This window comes from Scheffersomyces xylosifermentans (assembly GCF_036884685.1).
Source record: "Scheffersomyces xylosifermentans strain CBS 12540 chromosome Unknown RJT20scaffold_6, whole genome shotgun sequence".
Classification (NCBI taxonomy): domain Eukaryota; kingdom Fungi; phylum Ascomycota; class Pichiomycetes; order Serinales; family Debaryomycetaceae; genus Scheffersomyces; species Scheffersomyces xylosifermentans.
In genome coordinates, this window is record NW_027042944.1 from 1,163,683 (window position 1) to 1,184,433 (window position 20,751).

Below are 20,751 nucleotides of genomic sequence, written 5' to 3' on the forward strand. Positions count from 1 at the left end.
GGTGATCACTTGTTATCGCTGATAGAGTGCCTGGACGTTTTGGCAGCAGTATAAAATTAGATGAATTTTCCTATCTTTAATTACAATATTTTGCGACGGTAGATTTCTTCTTATTATCGGATAAATCATCTGTTTTACTATCTTACTATCTAAAATATACACTATGGGACGCCACCTTTCTTTCTCAGACATCTTCAGCCATACTCCTCCGACTGAGGAACCAAAGCTAGACGAGGTTATCCCTACAGAAACAACTACGGAGACCAGCTCTCCTGCATCGGCCAAGGATGTCGATGCTGAGGATCTCAAGTCCAATCCTGCCATCAGTAACCTCGTGAACCAGGATAAGTATTATATGTCTTCGGACAATTTGGTGGTTGGTTTGTAAGATTAGGTGCATGTTCGGGATCGGGGTTACTGCCATTGTTTTGCAGTTAGGATCCGATCATACACCAGTTTAAAGCTTCGACGGTTATTGAAGTACGGTTATCTAGATTTCTAGATCTTTCGGGTTACGTTTTGTTATGTATACCTTGATGAATTACGGTTAATGATAAATCTATGTCTAAAATTTATATACAAAAAAATTAGTTAATATAAAATTATTGGGAATTGACTCCAACCACTGTAGGCGACAGTTTGATCATTTGGCTTGAAGAAGAAGCTCCAACTCTTGTATGGCTGACTTCAATTTGATTGGCAGTTGATCCCATTTGAGACTCGCAATCAACTCTATGGCATTCTCATTTGCAACCTCATTGCTTAACTCGTATAAGATCTCACTGGCCAAAATTCTAACTTTGGATTCTTTATGACATCCTGCAACCCAGAGTAATCGTTTCTTCGCCTTAAGCTGCAAGGTTGGGGACACTCTCGGCGATAATGCTAATTGTTGAAATAGCTCTAGTACTAAACCTATCCGAATCATGTTGCTAGTGTTGATATGTAAATTGTAGCATCTGATGTAAAGTGCATCGAAGTTAAAGTCCACTGGAAAGTTGAAATTACTTTCGAAAAGCTTAAGATAAACGTTTAGAACCAGTATACAACTCTTTAAATCCCGAGGCAGAGGCGCTTCCGTCAACTTAAGTAGTCTCACTAAGTCCAAGAGCACTTTCTTCTGCTTGTCAGTGTCCATAATTTCGAGATACCCGAGTAATTGGGCGAATGATGCATTTATAATTAATCTATTTGCAGTTTTTGCTCCAACTGTAAAACACAAACCCCGCCAGAACTGTAATGAAAGGACATCATTTTCTTCTCTTTGTAGCACGTATTCGTCATAAAATGAAAATAGTTTGGCATAGTATATTGAGAAGTCATGATGATCCTCCTTGTAAACAACACCATGCAAGCGGTTCAATAAAATGAAAGATTCGACCCGAACTTTGTCAAGAACTTCCCCAGCTAACCTTATGAATTTCAATTCCAATTTATGCATAACGTCAGGATTTGATACAAAGATTCCATAATGTCTACCAACCATCTTTAGCATTGCTAAACGAAGCTTCGATCCGACATCTCCTTGATTCGTAATAGTGTAATCATCCAACAAATCAAGCAATTCGCTCAAAATAGCCACATCGTTTGCATAAGAAGATTCATTGAAATTCTTACTCAAACACTCAACTAAACTGGCTCTGATTTCACAGCTGATTTTAGCTGATTTTGTTAGATTAACCAATGACTGAAACTCTTCTTGAGTATAATGTCCGTAGTAAAATACGACCTGCGGAAACACATTATTATTATTCTCAATATAGTAAAAGATTCTTTCACAAATTTTATTTGGAATTCGGATATTTTCATTTTGAAACAACAATTTAAATCCTGGGATCAATTCAGCTGAGTCATTTGTCATCCTTGCTATATTGAGTAACTGGACCCACTCCGAGTCTCCCAAATTATATTTTAGGTTTGTCAGAAGCAAATTTAATAGCTTCAAATACCCTTCAGCGCGTTCAATAGAATCTCTGTGATAGTCAAAGGAAAATGATGTACCTATGTTTAGAAGTTGATCTTTGTATACCCCTACATTTTGGCCCTCCAATAGTTCACAAACCAAAAATAAATTTCCAGACTGAAATAATTCTTCCGTGATTGCCTCCAATGAATAATGTGGTGTAGGGGGTCCTAATGGTAGGACATCAACATCTGGCAAACGTATGACCTTGCGCAAATGCATTGCACTGAGCTTCTTTACCTCAAAAGAGTTAGAGTCATTTACAGCATTGCCAATCAAGTTTTCCAAAAACATATTTCTATCAAGTCCAAGCTGCACAAGATGCTCAATTAAAGACAAAGATTCAGTGGTCGATTTTATTGTCTGGTTATTGAAAAGCTCAACAAATTTTATTGTGAACTCGCCTCGACTTTCATCTTGGAAAGCAGAGAATAGCTCAGTGCTGAACCTCCCAACAAACTCCTGAATGACAGCAATTCCACACCGTCTTATAATTAGGTCTTCATCAAATATTGTCGTCTTGATTAGATCAAGTAGGATTGTTTGTATCATGTTATTCCTATCCAACTCTCGCAACTGAGATGGTTTGAGCATGCGGCTTATCGCCCAAACTACGAAACAAGAAGTATCTCTCAACTGACTGCCAAGGATAGACGTCAAACGCCGTTGCCTAATGAAAAGAGTCTTATGAACAATACTTAGAATCACGGGAATCAAGTCAAGAGGTAATGATTTGTTTAATGCAATGTAACCGAAAAATAATAGTATTGTATGGTACTTTGAAATGAGAACGTTATCAGAATTCACGGTGACTTCACTAGAAAAGCAGTTCATATCTAATTCTAGATCTAGTTGGCCAATCAAGTGCACTATCAATTGATGTTGATAATTCACAGCTGGTTGCGATAAGTTATGGTTCATCCCACTCAATGATTTCGCCATCGCGTATCTAATTGTAGTGTCAAACTTATTTACAAGTAAGTTCATGATATCGTGCAATAAGTTGTTGAAGATTGCTTCAACTTTACTATAATTTTCCATCCTGATGTAGAAATTGGAAAGTTTTCCAAGGACCTTTATGAAGTATGTGATGTTAAGGTTGTTCACAGATTCTGGTGCTTCCCGTAATCTAAGCAAATCAATGCTGATCAATTCATATATTAAGTCAATATATGGCTCTGTCATTTCTATCTCCGGCCGTTTGAGGATCTTATTGATAGTCATTAAGTGTCCAAGCTTGACTGATTCCTTGTGTTTGCTAAGATTTTTCCATTCTGGCTCTACAACTTTTGTAAAGTAATAGTGTAAGGTGTCTCCAGTATCAGATCTCGTTAGCAAACGAGCCAATAATATCAGCGACACTAGTTGGTTCTTAGATGCATTTGCGTGCTTTTTTAAATTTTTTAATCCAGTTTCAAAGAGCCATTCAATTATCCTAGAGTCTATTTCTGACAATTTGAATGGTACAAGTGCTAAATTTGATAACCAGATGAGACAAAGAAATGTTTCATCGTCGTCACTGACATGATTTGAAATGTCAATAAGCGTTCCAATTAGATATATATCACTTGAAAAGTAGTTGGTGATGAATTTAAATCCACGAATCTTGGAAAAATTATAAATAGTACTACCTATACCTTTGGTAATGTAATTAGATTCCTTCAAGCGGGAATGAACCGATAAAAATAACGTCGTCAACGACTCGATATACACTGTCAAGTGAGAGTCTAGTAATTTCGGTGACGGTTCAAACTCATTTATGCTGGATTTCAACTTTTGGAAAAGCACGCTAGAACCACCAACTTTGTCTTGTTCAGTCAACAGTGTGCTAGCAACTAGTGATAGCAAAGATTGAATTGAATTTCCAATTTCATTGTGCAATTGCTCATTTCTCTTGACGATATCTCGTTCCTCAAACTCATCCATCTCTTATCATACCATGTTTGAACCACACTGAAGATAAAGAAATGGATTGTTGCGAACATCCAAATCACCAAATACAAAGTATCGTGTACAGATTTGGTCACGTGAGAAACTACAATGTTGCATGCAGGAACACAAATGGCCAATATCTCAAACAAAATTTTCAGTCTTTTAAGTACTACAAAGAGGAGTGTTGCAAGTAACGACAGCTAGTTGAGAGTGAAAGGAGTATTAAAGATGTCGGCCGCTAAGCAGTTGTTCTACAAGATAACTCAGATAAGATCCACGATTGGAATGCCTCCAATCATCCGCAAGAACATACAAGCCTTGGGGTTGAAGAAGAGAAACCAAATCGTGTACCAAAGTGTATCACCATCCACAGCCCACAAATTGGCTAGAGTCAAGGAATTAGTGAAGGTTGAGTTAGTTGAGGAGAAGAAGACCGTAGAGCAATTATCTGCTGAAAGAAAGTTCAACCCAGGCTTCAAACTCATCAAGGGCGACTTGACTAAAAAGTCCTACGAGTAAACTCCGTGGAGATCCCAAACGAAAAGTTGAGAAAATGATGAGTTATAGTAGGTGAAATGACGCGAATAGATATAGCTGGATAGATGTGCAACCTACTAGTACCTCAAACTATTAGCATATGCCTAGAAAGTGCTCAAATCCCACTACAGAGTCATATATTCAAACTACCTTCTTCATAAAATTGTTCTTACCACAATGTAATATAGTTAGACACTGACCTTTGAGTCCAAGTGGTACAGGGAATCGATTTACTTCTTGTATATATAAATAATGATTTTAATGCATTTATACCACAGATTTGTTGAAGACAGAACCGTTTGTAGTAAAGATTTGATGTTGAGGAAGGCAAATCATAAAAATAGTAAGCCCTAATCAATAACCCAACGGTGGGAGAGCAATTTTCCTTCTCTTCCATGTATTTTTGCCTAACTATTAATTCTATCCTAACCTTGTCAGTTTGATTCCTTCATTATGATGTCTCTTAAACCACAAAGAATATAATCACGTGCAAAATAACGTGCGTTTATATCACATGATTTCGGAGTCCACCATTGGTAGTCTCTTACATAAGTTCAACTAACTACACCAGTTTTGAATTATTTCCTTTAGTATGTCATACCCGTACTACTGTCACTCTGATGGTGACAAGGATACATCATGGTCTCGAAATTCAACTTCTAACCCTAACTACCAAATCCCTCCGCCTGATTGGTGGAAACTCATCTCTGACACGTGACCGGGGTTTGACAGTGAAAAATGATGCGATACATAAAAAAATAACAGTTGAGTGTTAAAAGTGAAAATAGGCCACGACTTTAGTCTAGGATTCACCCACATTACTTTATTCCACAGGAGAAGGTCATTGACAGTAGTCTTTGGAAGATACTCTATTCAGTCATATAAAAACGACGTAACAAAATGTTTGCAATCAGGGCCAGTCAGAGAAACAGACTCACCAACTCATTGTTCAGCTCTACATTCGCTATATGCTTCTTGTTAGTTGGTGCTAACTCTATTGTACCTTGCCCAGTGGACAGTGTTCACGGAAATGACTCCGTTATCGATGAGAGGCTCAGAAAGAAGCAAGAGAGTATCAGAGGTGAAGATTCTACCCACTAAACTGACGATATGAAGGCTGTTTCGGACGCCCAAACATACATATTCATACCATCGAGTAGCCGGGCATCGAAGTTTTCGAGCCGGAAACCTGTTTTCAATTAATTCATGAAAGACAATTGCATACATCTTCCAAAGATCCACTTTTAACGCACTGACAAGCTTCTATCATGTCGATTGTCGAGGCTCTTCAGTCTCAACAATTGTCTTGTTGAAGTTTCGAATTCTTTTCACAACCTATTCCAGCATTTAGCACAGCCGGGCTCGAGGAGCTATTCCGGCTGGTACATGGGGAGTTTCTGGCCCATATTTACTATGCCAAACACCACCCATTATGACCCGTGTAACATAGTCATCATCATATTCAATTCGACAATTTACTCCTGTACATTAGTGATTAGCTCTTTACAGTGGACATAATGAACATGTCCATTTGAACAAACACACATATATATATATCTCCAGTAGTTATAACATTTACAATAAAATTATAGCCCATTACTAGTCGAGCTCCATGTAGAACAAATACACAACTAACATTGTAAACCTCACTTCCTAAGTACTGGATAACTCATACTATGACCACCTCCTCTAATCTCTCCAATCATGGACCACCAATTCAAATAATGCAGAAAGGCCTGTGTAGGTTAATGTCGCGATGAACATCTCGATTCTTCGAATGTCGTGATTATTTGTCGCCTTTCTTCACCAATATTTTTTATTATTTTTTCATCTGTTTTGTGTCTCCTTTTGTGTTACAAGTAAATTTTGCAATTACAATACCCAAATAGGAAACATAGTAAACAATAACAATTTACTATGTCAAAATGGGAACAGCAGGTGGCATCTTATCTCGCTATCAAGGAGTCCCTGAAGAATATATATACTAAAGCAATGCAATCAAGTGGGAGAATTGTTTCTTTCAGATCGATTTCACGATCTGCCTTTGAATAACTAAAAACTTTTGCAATGTTTGCAACCTACAATGTTCACCCATCTATATCACTTGCATACGGATTCCCAAGTGCAAATGACAAAAGTCTCCCTTCAATGCTCCCAAGAGATATCCTTCTTAGCAAAAACTTGAAAATTGAAGATGACCCACAGCCAAAAGCTCCAGTATACGTAAAAACACCAATCAGTAAAACATTCAGCAATTCTCCTTTTGAGGAGCCCCTTAATGAATTGTTAGAAGAAAGTAGAAAGTTAATCAACCAGTACAAGTTGGAGTTTCCAACTCTCAAGGAAGAAGAAGCCAAGAAATCAAGAAGGGGAACCATTGAGAAGACCACACCTAGAAACCTCAAAATCACAACTAAAAAGAATGTAAGAGGAACAAAGAGAACAAGAATGCAAGAAAATTCCTCATTTGATGCTGACGAAGAAGAAGAGAACATTGACGCCAACCGCTCCTCCATTTACAACACTCCCATTCCAAATAAAACAATATTCTTCTCTCCTTCGGGTTCTTCGAAGAAAAAACCTCAGAACTTATTACAATCTACACCAGTGTCAGTGTTGAAAGAAGCTCAGCTAAACAGTCAGAGATCTGCCAAGAAATTGCTAAAGACCGACAGAGCAACAGTGGTGCAAAAGACGATTGAACCTAAAAAGGAAGTTGCAAATACAACTGCAGACGATTCGGAATATGATCTTCTTGCTTGCCATGCCGATAATATCATGAGAATGGCCGTTGATTCAACGATGTTGGGTTCCACATTTAACGGATCTTTCTCATCATTTAACAACACATTTGCCAACGACTCTGTTCTTGGAATAAAATCGAAGAAGAAGTTTCCTGATTTCTTTGTTGACGATGAAGCTGACAAGAGTGTCATTGAAGACTTGAAGTCACATTGGAGCGGCTTAGACAGGCTGAAGGCTACCAAAATCGAAATTAATGATGATGACTTACGTGCTGCCGTACATGAATAGTTAAGGTAAGAATATGTTTCAAGATCATTCTATTTACAAACCCTATGTCCCTATTTACAGTTTAAAATATATTTAAGATACCCCGAATCCCTCTCGTCAAAGCGCTCATGATAAAGTCTGTAGAAATTGTTTGGCTTCTCTTCGCCAAGCAAGTTTTTGTCAGCGCAAAGGCCCAAACGGCTCCAGACTTCATCTATCTGAGTTGAATCTAATGATAAACCAGCTTGAATTGATTTAATGAAATCAATCATCTTAGCAGTACCCTCTTCAGATCTTAATTCTGCCTCTGGTAATTCATCAATCAATGATATAATTTCTGGATCAATTGTCCCATGGAAATCTCGTAAGTAATGGTAAAAGTAAAATTGCAAACTGGGATGAATGTAGCCCCTAAGGATGGATGAAATAAGACATTTATAATTTTCGTGAGAAATAGTTTGATTGGTACTCTTCATGTAGTCAAATAATACGACTGAACATTGCTTTGCTGAAGAAGAATTTGACAAAGAATTGAAAATGATGTCTAGCAGATCGGTATTGAGCCACTGTGACATAAATGACGAGTTTAAATGATACAATGTCTGTAGTACACGTACCACAGACGTGAAGTTTTGGTGAACATGCAAATGCTCTAAGATGCAATTAATGAATAAAGTTATAGTGTTCTTGTGGAAAGTATTTTCGGATAGTAAAAATTCCATATGCGTGAGGATAAAGCTATGTAACACATCCAAATTTGCAAGTATGTTTCCATACTGCGAAGACTCGATATTAGTATTAGCAATCTTCCTGGGCAATACACTCGTAATAACATCGTTCTCTTCAGAATTCATAATTTTCTCTGAAATATCTAGTCTCTTTCGGAATGTCTTTTCTATATTAGTATCGTGGTCATAATACTGCCAAAATCTTGTAGACATGGCCGCAGAAATGTCACTGTACGTTAGTGGAACATCTTTGTCTGTTTGAAGTTTCTCGACTATACCATTCAAGACTCCTAAGATGCGCTTGACACTTGGATCTTTTTTACTGCTTGCGAGTGGTTCGTTTTCTGTCCAGTTGTTTGTCAAATTGCCATTGTAGCAATATGACTCTATAATCTTAATACAGAGTTCTTTTGTCAAAGCTTTTTCTCCCTTCAAGGATTTGTGGAGATAATGAGATTCGATCAAATTTAAAGTCAGCGAAACATCGCCATTTATAGCAAGAGTGTGCAATATTTGGAAGGTCGTTTGATCGTTAATGTAATTAAATCCACTATCCTTCGATTCAAGATCTTCAAAAATAGCTTGTTCAATTGATATAGCAGCATTGTTGAATCCTCTCATAATAAAATTATCGTAGATTAGTTTAACAAGTGGGTAGTTGTTTGAATTCAACCCCGAATTCAAGCACTCCAACCAAAGTTCATTACTAATGACCGCTACATGTTCAGCGCCATTTCCATCGTTAATGAATACCTTTATCCATTTTGTAGCACTATCAAAATCAGCATATGAAATCAAGGTTTGGATTAACCTTGTGGAAGGAATTTCATGAAAGATTTGTTGCAATGAGTGATTTTTCTCAGAAAGGTTACGAAAGGTTCTTTCAAAATACTCCAAAGCAAATTCAATCTGGTTCGTATTTAGAAGAATATGAATATAGGTTGAATGATACTTTGTCTCGAACAGCTGTCTCCCTTTGAAACTTACTAAGTATTGTTTCCATAACGCATTTAACCGTAGTATATCTAGCATATCTGTGCTCTTTGAAAGTACATCAAGCAAATTTCGGCTAAGTATCCATTTCTGATCCTCAGTGGGAGGTAACGCTATTTGAATGGCTTTTGTTTTAATTTCTTTATTCAGATCTGCAGAGTAGCTTTCGCTTCTATGTGTTGCTTTTCGATTCATTGCTTCTTCGTAAAGAGTACAAGCCAATTGAACAGGTGGGTTTTGCACTTCTGTGCATATCTGTAGAAGCAATACATAAGTTGTATTTGTAACTGGAAGATCGGCTTCTCGTATCAACTCAGCGAATTTCCACACCAGCAGGTACAACTTTTGGCGATGAAGGAACTCCAAGAAGAAATCTCGCAGGATTGTTGTTGGGAATGCCTTAATAAAGCGTTCATGGTTGATATTGGAGACATTTGGTTTATTCAATTCAGAGAGATGCCATTTGAAATGCAGTCGTGACTTGTTATCGTTAGTATTAATTTTCGTTTTATTATAATTTATTCTGTCATTGCTTCGGCTACTGACAGTGTTACCCTTGTTGTCAACATTCGCTGATTTCTGGGAACCATTTCTTCCCGTTTCATTGGCATCTGTTGGTGTTATTATCCCACTAGTCGAACTACTACTACTACTACCACTACTACCACTACTACCACTGCCGCTCATTACGATAAATCGAACACCAATACCCCCATTCATTTGCCCATTCTGCACCGAAATCGCTCCAAAAAGCCGCCCATTATGTCGTATTCGCCGCCATAAATCCATTCCTTGCTTCGAAAACATCTCTCTTTCCCTCTATACCATCAATACCACAGTCCTCTTTCTCTTCTACAACATCAACTCATTTACAACCAAACAACTGCAAATTCGCATTTTCGCTGCTTCTCAAAAATGTCCGGCGAAAAAATGCGACTCGACTTTTTGCAGCGGCTATGAGAATTACTGAGAGAAGAGAAGAAGAGTATGAGATGAAAAGGAAGAAGGGGACAAGAGATTAGCCATTGTAAGTGGTAAAAACAACGTTCAAAGGACATTTTCTCGATATATACACCGTGAAATGGTGCCTTCAATGTTCCGAAATGGGATTTTCAGGCGTTTTCTAGCCACTTCCGCAGACAATATCGCCAAGCAACAGCAATTTAATGTGTTTGACCGAACCGCCAAGTTGATCCAGCGTTCACGAACTCCGGCCATCAACCCCGATTTGTCAAGGAAAAAGGAGTACTTGAGAGACGAGGTGGCATTAAGAACCATCGAGAGACTTGCATTCATCACAAGAGACTTCACCAACGTGTTGGATTTCGGCTCCCATCTGGGGAACTTGTTGAAGAATCTTTGCGTAGACACAGAAGCTCCACCAAACGCAGACTTTGCCGAAATCGAGATCACCAAACAATTGAACAGAGATAAGAAGATCATCAGGAGTAAAATAAAGGAGTTGACGATGTTGGACTCGTCCCGCGAGCTTCTTTTCAGAGACGCCAATGAGCCGTTCAATAAAGAGTTCGAAGGAAAGGTGATTCGTACTGTAGGCGACGAAGAAGACTTCAACCATGAAGTATTGGAAAAATCGGACCAATACGATGCCGTGATCTCAAATCTTTCTTTACATTGGATCAACGATCTCCCAACGACATTGGCCAATATAAATCGTGTATTGAAACCAGATGGTCTTTTCATGGGAACGTTATTCGGCGGCGACACATTATACGAGTTGAGAACATCCTTACAATTGGCAGAGTTGGAAAGAAAAGGCGGAATGTCACCAAGAGTTTCTCCATTAGTTCATTTGAATGATATCGGGTCATTATTGAACAGAGCTGGGTTCAATATGTTAACGATTGATGCCGAAGATATCGTTGTCGGTGGATTCCCAGATATTGTCTCGCTTTGTGACGATTTGCAAGCTATGGGTGAGCAGAATTCCATTTTATCAAGAGCTGGTTACTTACCTAGAGATGTGTTGCTTGCAGCAAACGAGATATACAAGACCATGCATGGAGAAAAGGATTTGGATGGTAAAATCACATTGCCAGCTACATTCAGTATCATCTTTATGATTGGCTGGAAGAAGAGCGACAATCAACCAAAGCCATTGGCCAGAGGCTCAGGACAGGTCAATTTAAAGGACGTTTTATGAGCGGATGGACATGGAAATGTAATATAGAGAAGAAATACTCCACGTTGAGATTCTTTGATGTTAATAGTTCAAATACATGTATATATCAAGCAGTTGTGTATGGCGTAGGCAATATTGAGATGTGAATTAGACAGATATGGATAGTAGTATGAAAATATTGTTTTCTTGGTTATCTAGTAGTATTCACATCAACTCTCAATATCAAAGTATTGATTTTTCATCAAAGCAACGTTGAGTAGTAGAAGTACTGGTATGTAGCGAAAGAGTAGGCAAGGTTATAAAAAAGATAGTAGGGGTAAAGTAGTAGGTAGTAGGGTAAAGTAATAATAGAGTAAAGTATTAGTACAGTAAAGTAATAGTACGGTAAAGCAGTAGTACGGTAAAGTAGTAGTAGTGTAAAAGTAGTGTAAAGTAATAGGAGGATAAACTAGAAATAGGATAAAGTACTAGTCGAGTTAAGTTACTATTACATCATTTGTATGAAAATCGCCTATAGCTTTAACTGTTCACTCATTATTTAGGGGCTTTTTTTCTGATAGATATCCTCCTTTCTCACTCTACATCATTATAGTCTCTTCACTACTACTCGCTGTCATTAACAAACTCTAACTCTCTTCGTTGTCCTCCTCCAATACCAACTTCATAATCAAATATTTAAAACTGGAACTCCATTCTCCATTTTGTTGCAGCCATCGGCCGTAAGCCGCACTGTGGCAATTGCTGCTTTCGGTATGGAAATAGCGACAGCCGATTTTGATCCTCGGTAATTCTAACCCCACAAATGAGCGTTTTGCTGCGATCATATGAAGATCTCGTCACGACAGAGAGAGAAGTCTCGTGGGGGCTTTTCGCAGGCAAAGAAGATTTACTGGGGAGAGAAACACAGGCATTATCATTTTTGCTTTTCCGATAACCGATTCAGTGGAATAGTGGAATGGTGGAACAGTGAATTAGTGAGCAAGTTTTCCATCTACTGGAGTGTTTAAGAAGTCCAAGTTAACAATATGAAGGGAAGTTGTTTCTTGGAAGTGTCCTGAATAGTTGTAGCTTGGTTATGGCCACCCCTTGCTACTCATCCACCTCCACCTCCACCTCCTCCACTCCCTCCTCTCTTCCTCCACTCGGTAACCCACACTACATAAAAAAAGCCCTGCTCTTATTCTATATTCTATATTCTATATTCTATATTCTATCATGTACCTACTTTGCAGCCCCTCGGTCTATCTCGTTTGGTGCCTTCTTTCCTGCTCATTGGAACCCGCTTTCTCACTAATCAGACTAATCATGTATCGACCCATTACCCATTAGCTCTCACTACTGTTTCACTTATTACACACTTACACCACTTACACTTACCCACAGTCCTAAGGTGATCCTGCTTCTTACCTTTCACACTCTCACACTCTCACAATCACACTCACACTCACTCTCACACTCACTCTCCTTCTTTCTCTTATCTAGTGGCAAGTTTCCGCTCGCTCGTAGTCTCCTCCGTTAGTGTCACGTTCGGCTGAAGAAGGTTCCAGTGCACTTGTGGTTTATTTCGGTTTATTTAGTGGAGAAGTATTTCATACGTTTTTATACCTTTGTTCTTCTTATAATTAGTGTTAGAATCTAGACGATAGTAGTCATTTTTATAGTGCTGAAGTCATCCCTGCTATCACGTTTCGGTCCTAATACTACGTCTATTGCTAGTTTTCGGTTCTAATATCACTGCTTCAAACCAATACCCTATTTATCTCGGTGATCTCGTCCTGAAGACACTTACCCGCTGAGACTCTCTACCAACCTACCATAGCGTAACTACAGTCAACGACACGTTACCCCACCCAAAAAATGGCAAGATACAAGACGAAACCATCACCTAAACTCAAACAGCAAGTTGTGCTTCCAACCTACAAGTTGGACTCCAACTTAGTCCTTCTCCCTGGTATCATATACAACGTCACCTTCTCCAGATTTAAGGCTGCTGCTCTCCTCTATCGCTACAAGGATAAGGTTTCCCAGGTTTCCATTATCAACAACCTCCTCAACGAGTACGACTTTAAGTCCAACGCTAACCCAGATGACTCCTCCAACTCCACTTCCCCAGAAGATGAGGATCATGCCTCAAACCCCAGTGTCATTTCACGTGAGGCAGTCAGTGGCATAGAACAGTTCTATCAGTACGAAACTTCGTTCAAGAACAGCACCGCCCTCATTAAGGCATCTGATCGTGATACTGCCGCTGACCTCAAACCTGAAAGTGAATTTGATTGGTTGACTCTTGCCATTAAGCCCAACTTGAACAAGATCAAGGAGAACTCCAACTCCTCGGAAGATCTTAGCGAACACAATAATGTTGTAACTGTAGTGAGAGTGGTTGGTATTGTCGATGACACTACTAATATTAAGCTCACATTGCAAGCTATAACTAGAGGTCTCAAGGTACTAACCTGGAAGAGGACAAGACCAAATGAACAACTTCTTGAAATCGACTGGAACTACGATATACCAGACTTGCGTCAGAACTTCAAGGCACTCCGAGAGAATAGCTCGAAACTATTCAAGTCTATTGACAGTTTCATTGTAGACTATCGTCAAGCACTTAACATTAACGCCGCCAACGGAAGTAAGTCAAATTTGTCTATAGCAAACAAGACCTCGAAAAATAGAGGACCTTCTCCTAACAACGGAAATGGTGATTTGTTAACCCTTAACCCTCTTGCGAATGCTCTTTATCTTCAACTCGCTGGCTCGAAGGATTTCTCCAAAGCATTTATCTCCCTCCAAAAGCTCTATGGCCAATTCAATGCAGATGAGGCTAAGATCGATTCCAAATCGTATATTCGCCTTCTCGATCTCACATGTGGTATTCTTCCATTTCCAAACCACGAGAAATTGAAGGTTTTAAACCAAGTTGGTGTGGATAACAGAAACGCAGCCATCACTCATATGATAGGTCAGTTGGTTAAAATTTTTGACAACTTGAAAGAAAATAATAATTTCATCAACCACTGGTTCTATAACGAAGCCACGAATATTCAAAAAGCAAATGTTGTAGCAAATCAGCTCAAATCGATTCGTTTACTCTTGGAAGGTATGACCAATAAGAACAAGGCTACAGTGCCAAGCAGAGGCAATTTGAAACCCTTCAATGCTCCAAGCAAGGGAATCTCCCGTAGGAAAACGGGCAAGGGAGATGAAGGTGAGGAATTGTACGATGAGGAAGACGATGATGATGGGGATGATGAGTTAAAGGCTATAACTAATTTTATTAAACAAAAATTGCCAACTATCACTACACTTACTCCAGACTCCAAAAGACTTATCGAAAAAGATTTCAAGCGTATAAAGGCTTCTGCTCAGTCACCTGGAGGTGGAGGTAACCTGGATTTTCATGTAATCCGTAACTATCTTGAAATTGTAATGGATATTCCTTGGGATACGTATGTGACCAAATTTAAATCCAACAAGGATATTGACTTGATCTTTGCTAAAAAGCAGTTAGATGATGATCATTACGGTCTTGAGAATGTGAAGAAGCGTCTCATTCAATTTTTAGTTGTTTTGAAACTTTTGGGGATAAACGTTGCTCAGAAAGATAACGCTACCAAAAATGGCGTTCAAGGCAAAGTGACTGATAACTCCGATAATCAGTTAGCTTCCTCTTCTTCTATTGTAATTGCAAATAATGATGAAACAAATCTTGCCCACAAGCAAGCGCAGAAGCAAGTGAAGACTTCCATTCAGGAATCCCGCCTCGAAAACCAAGCTAATGAGTCTCTTCAAGTTTCAAAGAATAATAAGTCACCTATTATTATGTTGGCTGGACCACCGGGCACTGGTAAAACTTCCTTGGCTAAGTCTATTGCCCGCTCGCTTGGCAGAAACTTCCAAAGAATTTCCTTAGGTGGTGTTAAAGATGAGAGTGAGATCAGAGGACATAGAAGAACCTATGTTGGTGCAATGCCCGGTTTGATTATTCAATCTTTAAGAAGAGCAAGATCAATGAATCCTGTCATTCTTCTTGATGAAATTGATAAAGTTATTGGAGGAAACTCCGGCGTGAACAAGTTCAATGGAGATCCATCAGCAGCTCTCTTGGAGGTGTTGGACCCAGAACAAAATACTTCCTTCATTGATCATTACCTTGGTTTCCCAGTCGACTTGTCCCAGGTTATCTTTATTTGTACGGCTAACGAACCGCACAACTTAACAAGACCTCTCTTAGACCGTCTTGAGATGATCGAAGTGGGTGCTTATGATTACAATGAGAAATTGGTTATTGGAAGAAAATATTTATTACCAAGACAAGTCAAGAGAAATGGGTTCCCTGTAACTGAAACTGTCGAGGAGTTTATCAACCTTGATGAACCAGTTCTTAAAAAGATCATTGTTGATTACACAAGAGAAGCAGGAGTTAGAAACCTAGAAAGACGTTTAGGAACACTTTGTAGGTTCAAAGCAGTTGAATATTGTGAATCGATTGCTGGTGGCAAAGAATATAATCCTCACATTGAGGAAACAGATTTGCCAAAATACTTGGGTATTCCATATAGCTCCGGGGACATGAGTTCTATTGAAACAACAATTACCAACAATTCGCGTGTCGGAATAGTTAATGGTTTATCATACAATTCAGACGGCTCCGGCTCTGTCCTTGTTTTTGAAACTATTGGTTTCGACAAGCGCATAGGAAACCCCACCAATGTGAACTCTGGAGCCTCGTTAGTTATGACTGGTAGACTCGGAGACGTTCTCATGGAAAGTGGTAAGATTGGCTTGACATTCATCAAACTGCTAATCTACAAGGACTTGATTCACGTAAAGGAAAAGAAGGAGAAGTATCTAATTGACAAGTTTAATAATATCGAACTCCACTTGCACGTTCCAATGGGATCTATCTCGAAGGATGGTCCATCTGCTGGTATCACTATGGCCTTACTGTTCTTATCCGTCATTCTCGACAAACCAATTCCAGCTGATATTGCTATGACCGGTGAAATTACATTGAGAGGCTTAGTGCTTCCAATTGGTGGAGTGAAAGAAAAGATGATGGGTGCTCATTTGAATGGGTCAATCAAGAGAATGATAGTACCGCGTGAGAACAGAAAAGACTTGATCGAAGAGTACAATAGAAGTATTGAAGAAGCAGGTGATGTGGTAGACTCAAACTTGATGAATGAATTATTGAAGGACAATGAAGACCCTGACTTTAAAATGGATCAGGTTGAAAAATTCTACTTGAAGAAGTATGGAATCCAACTTAACTATGCCCGTGAGTTTTATGATGTCATGAAAGTTGTATGGGGCGAAGACGATCTTTTGTCGAAGATTGATCCAACAAGAATAATTGAATATCACTTGTAGGTTAAAATATTTATACGAAATACATGGGCAATAACAAAATTCTTTTAAAAGGGCTTCTACATCTAAAGTTGGGTCGTTTACCTCTTATCTCTCTGTGGTATGCTACTATTCTATATTAGACTATCCTGCTATGCTATCTATTATACATGTCTCTTCTTACCAAAAGCTTGACTATTACCTTCGCTAGATCCTAAGGATCTTTTCTTACCCTCACGGGCAAAGTAGTCCTTCTTACGCTCCTTCTCCTTCTCTTGTCTGAACTCTTGCTGCTTGGCCACCTTCTTTAATTTCTCTTTGAACTTCTCATCCTTCTTTGCTTTTCTCTTGGTCTCTTTCTCCTTTCTGACAGTAGCAATCTTTTGCATCAAATCTCTGGCCTTCTTTTCATCTCCTCCAAGGACCACGGCTCTCTTCGCCATGTATGTCTTCTTCTTTTGAGGCTTCATCTCGTGGATCTGAGATTTAAACGGCAAAGCTGCCTTCAAGGATTTTGGTACTCTCAATGGATTAAAACGACGTTCAGTTCTCTCTATCTTTTTGTAGGCACTATCTGGGTTCAAAGGAGTAGCTAAGTTCTGTTCAGCTCTGACTTGTCCTGTCAACCTCATTCCTCTCCAATCAGCATGTTGTCCCAAGTGGGAAGTCACAGGATTATAAAACTTCTTCACTTGAACTGGGTACCAAGTCTTCAAGAAAATGGTATCTGACATTAATACTTTATCTTCAAAAGTGGCTCTAAAGTGACCATCTGGTTTGGATAAAGCTCTCTTAATTTCACCTCTGATACCAGAAACAGTTCTGATAGAAGCTCCTTCAAATTTAGCCACTTCTAATGCATTGGAAAACATATCCTTTACAAACGCAGTGTTACGGAAGATCTTGTATGGGTGACCTACCAACTTCAATTTCTTGACAATTTCCACTGAAGAATTCAAATCTTCAACGATACCTGTTGCCGCCACTCTGAATGCTCCAGTAGTCGACTTGTTGTCGATTAAGTTGAAACCCACAAAAGTGGTATTTGGAGCAACTAATGGACCGTAGAAAGAAGCAAAGCAGTACGCATGTTCTGGAGTGTACTTCAACATTCTATTTCTAGTTCTGGAGTCAGAAGTTGTATAGATTGGAAGTGTTTGGAAACGTCTCCAACCTAATGACAAAATTAAAGGATCCAGCGACTTCAAAATCTTTTTGTGCCAACGATGTCTTCTTATTCTGACATTCATTATACCAAATCTAGATTCAGTTGCCAACAAACCACCCAATACAATTGGGTATTGAGGATTCAAGTTGTTCACAAATTCGCAAGGGAGATTGTTAAATACAATCTTGACATACGAACCAGCTTTATAACCTTCAATCTTAATTCTCGTCTCGGCATCCATCTCTTCATACTCGGCCTTGTTGATCTCCAACTGCTTGGCCATCTTGTTTTTCTGGAACTCGTACCAAGTTTCGGCATCTGCATCACCCTCTGGATCATCAGCACCAAATTCACGGTCTTCTTCCTCCTCAAATTGCATTTTCAATTTAGCCTTCTTAGCTGCATTGAGTTTTCTCTTTTCTTCTACAGACAAATTCTCGTCGACTTCATCTTCCTCGTCTTCTTGATCTAAACCTAATTCAGCTTTTTGTTCCTCTTCATCGAAGTCAGCGAAATCATCACCTTCGCTATCACTGTCTTCGTCGGCTGCCTTTCTAGTTTTGTTGGCCTTCGATGATTTTTCGTCAGTGTTTTCTTCTGCTTCTAAATCTTCAAAATCTCCATAAACCTCCTCATCGTCATCTCCTCCATCCTCATCTTTACTGCTTGGCTTCAAGTTTGGAGCCACTAGGAATCTGGACTTCAAAATCTGGTATCCATTTTCATATTCGGCGTCACTGTCTGTTTCCTCGATGGACTGAGGGTTAAATTTGGCCTTAAGTTCCTCGATTGGTGGGTACTCTGGCTGGAATTGATCAAGATCCTCAGAGGCATCTTTGGTATCTTTCTTTTTAAAGAAGTCTTCGTCATCATCTTCTATGTCTTCCTCTTCCTCTTCACCTTCAAGCTCACCCCTCCATCTTTTAAGGACATCTGAGGGTTCTACATTGTTAAGGTAAAGAAGCTTGTTGATATCCCACTTTTTTCTAGTTGAGCCCTTCAATCTAGCTGCAGTGGAATTGTAGTCATCTTCGTCTTCTGAAGATAACGAGGTGTCTTCAACGAACTCAAGCTCATCTTCTCTGTACTTTTTGCTGTTTTTGTTAAAATCAATTTCGACCATTTTTGGCTCTTCATCTTCGGAGTCAAATTCTTGTTCTTCATCATCAGACAATGCATCGTCAAATTCTGTATCTTCCTGAATAGATTTTCCGTACACACGAGCATGTCTTAACGAAGTTCTTCCGGTGTTGTGCTTAGCTTCCTCGTCGTCTTCTTCTTCATCCTCATCTTCAAGATCAGATAATAAGCCACCGTCATAGTTTTCTTCCTCTTGTTCAACGGTATTTAATGCTTTAGACGACGTGAACAACTGTAAACCAGGGCCCTCTTCCAATCTTTCAGCCATTGTCTTCTGAACTTCTTGCAAATCAGTTACAAGTTTCTCACCCTCACCAAGCTCTTCATCTCCATCAGTTACGAAGGTCTCTTTCTTTCCCATGTCAATGTATACGGCGTCCTTATCGACAAGGACACCACCTACATCTGACATTGGGGCATAAATGATTTTCTGTTTATCCTCCAATCTCTTACGTCTTCTAGTTGTTTTGGCTACCGTTTCTCCAGCTTCAGCAGCCGCCTTTGCTTTTTCACGCTCGATTTCCTCAATCTTCTGCTCAAAGTATGGAGTAGGACAAGGATCTGGCAACTTTTCAACAGAATGAACATAGTGATCTCCTACACCTGCTATATGAATATGAGCATTAGTAGCAGGCAAGGGGGTACCATGTAAATATCCGTAGATGGCAACTTTTCTGTCGCATTTAGGGTTCTCTGCTATGTCTTGAGGGTGAGTCAAATCAGTTATTCTATCAGCTAATAGGTATGGATGCTCGTTTCTCCATTTCAATGGACGGAATTTCATGACTGAAATGAATCTGCTCAAGTTAAGAATTTCTCTATCTGGATAACGGCCATTTATAACACCAGAAAGATAAAATAACTTTGCACCTTGATACACTTCTGTCCAGAAACGGTTCTTCAATCTCTTCTTAGAAGTTCTGAGGGTAGACTGGGACTTGAACAAATCCAAATGAGTGGAAACACCGAGAACTCTCGGCATACCTTGATGCTGTGCGATATTCAAGAACTCCATGGTTTCCATTTCCAATCCGTAGTTACCATCGATCAATAACAAGACAAGATCTGCGATTTTTGCAGCATCTATCATAGAATTCAAATCGTTGGACACTTCGATGAATGTTAATCTTCTTCTTTTACCACTGACTACGGTTATTGGTCCCTTTATTTCTGTTAATGTTGTCTTAGCAAGCCTTCTAATTAAGGACTTGATCAAAGTGGTTTTACCGGTTCCTGGTGGTCCTACCACTGCTACAATCACTGGAGGTGGGTCGTCGTCTGGTGTTCTATCCACCATTGGAACATGCAATTTCTTCTCATTTACATCATGAGTTCTTCTAGCCATACGCTCCAACTTTCTGGGAGCGTTGACGGCAAACGCCTTCACGTTCTGGCCATTCTGGTGCAACTTCTTCTTCGCAGTGGTCTTATTGGATCCACCTCGATGGACTTTATTCGACTGTTGTTCCATATTGCCTTCGCTTTTATTCCGAAAGAACTCGCAGGTACAACTTACGGCAATGAACTTAGCAAAACAAACTAACTACAAGAACAAATCTCTATCGACACTAAGACCAATATACGTTCTATTGTAGAACTATTGATTCCATACAGTTTACCATCTCATAATTTTTCAGTCTTCTCTCATCTCATAAAATTTCTAGTTCCGAGCCTTACACGTGATCTACTTGAGATGGGCCGTAACTCCACTTTAAGAAATTTCCGGAACATACAAAAACGGCTGCGAATTTATTTTTTGTGGAATCCATCCAGTCTCTGTTCTGGG

General features: G+C 39.2%; 7 protein-coding genes across 7 annotated transcripts; 4 read left to right on the top strand and 3 right to left on the bottom strand. All coding sequences in view use genetic code 12, as the record gives it.

Annotated features, from left to right (window-relative positions):
* Positions 1–483: 483 nt before the first annotated feature.
* Positions 484–3,908, bottom strand: RJT20DRAFT_55174 (uncharacterized protein). The gene has a single exon (XM_064920642.1). It carries the CDS (start codon positions 3,887–3,889, stop codon positions 644–646), a length of 3,246 nt encoding a protein of 1,081 aa, XP_064773244.1. The 5' UTR covers positions 3,890–3,908; the 3' UTR covers positions 484–643.
* Positions 3,909–4,089: 181 nt separating this feature from the next.
* Positions 4,090–4,756, top strand: MRPL33 (mitochondrial 54S ribosomal protein uL30m). Its single transcript, XM_064917609.1, has one exon. It carries the CDS (start codon positions 4,124–4,126, stop codon positions 4,412–4,414), a length of 291 nt encoding a protein of 96 aa, XP_064773245.1. The 5' UTR covers positions 4,090–4,123; the 3' UTR covers positions 4,415–4,756.
* A 1,667-nt stretch (positions 4,757–6,423) lies between these two features.
* RJT20DRAFT_55187 (uncharacterized protein) lies at positions 6,424–7,490 on the top strand. Its single transcript, XM_064920644.1, has one exon. It carries the CDS (start codon positions 6,500–6,502, stop codon positions 7,463–7,465), a length of 966 nt encoding a protein of 321 aa, XP_064773246.1. The 5' UTR covers positions 6,424–6,499; the 3' UTR covers positions 7,466–7,490.
* Positions 7,491–7,515: 25 nt separating this feature from the next.
* On the bottom strand, positions 7,516–9,852 carry RJT20DRAFT_146253 (uncharacterized protein; the record flags this gene model as incomplete). The annotated part of the gene is made up of 2 exons (XM_064918850.1): positions 7,516–9,525; positions 9,712–9,852. The coding sequence occupies 2 exons, from the start codon at positions 9,850–9,852 to the stop codon at positions 7,516–7,518; spliced, it is 2,151 nt and encodes a 716-aa protein (XP_064773247.1).
* A 262-nt stretch (positions 9,853–10,114) lies between these two features.
* RJT20DRAFT_129878 (uncharacterized protein) lies at positions 10,115–11,471 on the top strand. The gene has a single exon (XM_064917610.1). It carries the CDS (start codon positions 10,247–10,249, stop codon positions 11,327–11,329), a length of 1,083 nt encoding a protein of 360 aa, XP_064773248.1. The 5' UTR covers positions 10,115–10,246; the 3' UTR covers positions 11,330–11,471.
* Positions 11,472–12,901: 1,430 nt separating this feature from the next.
* RJT20DRAFT_55203 (uncharacterized protein) lies at positions 12,902–16,757 on the top strand. Its single transcript, XM_064920645.1, has one exon. It carries the CDS (start codon positions 13,166–13,168, stop codon positions 16,679–16,681), a length of 3,516 nt encoding a protein of 1,171 aa, XP_064773249.1. The 5' UTR covers positions 12,902–13,165; the 3' UTR covers positions 16,682–16,757.
* BMS1 (GTPase) lies at positions 16,756–20,567 on the bottom strand. Its single transcript, XM_064917611.1, has one exon. The coding sequence runs from the start codon at positions 20,434–20,436 to the stop codon at positions 16,822–16,824; it is 3,615 nt and encodes a 1,204-aa protein (XP_064773250.1). The 5' UTR covers positions 20,437–20,567; the 3' UTR covers positions 16,756–16,821.
* Positions 20,568–20,751: the final 184 nt, after the last annotated feature.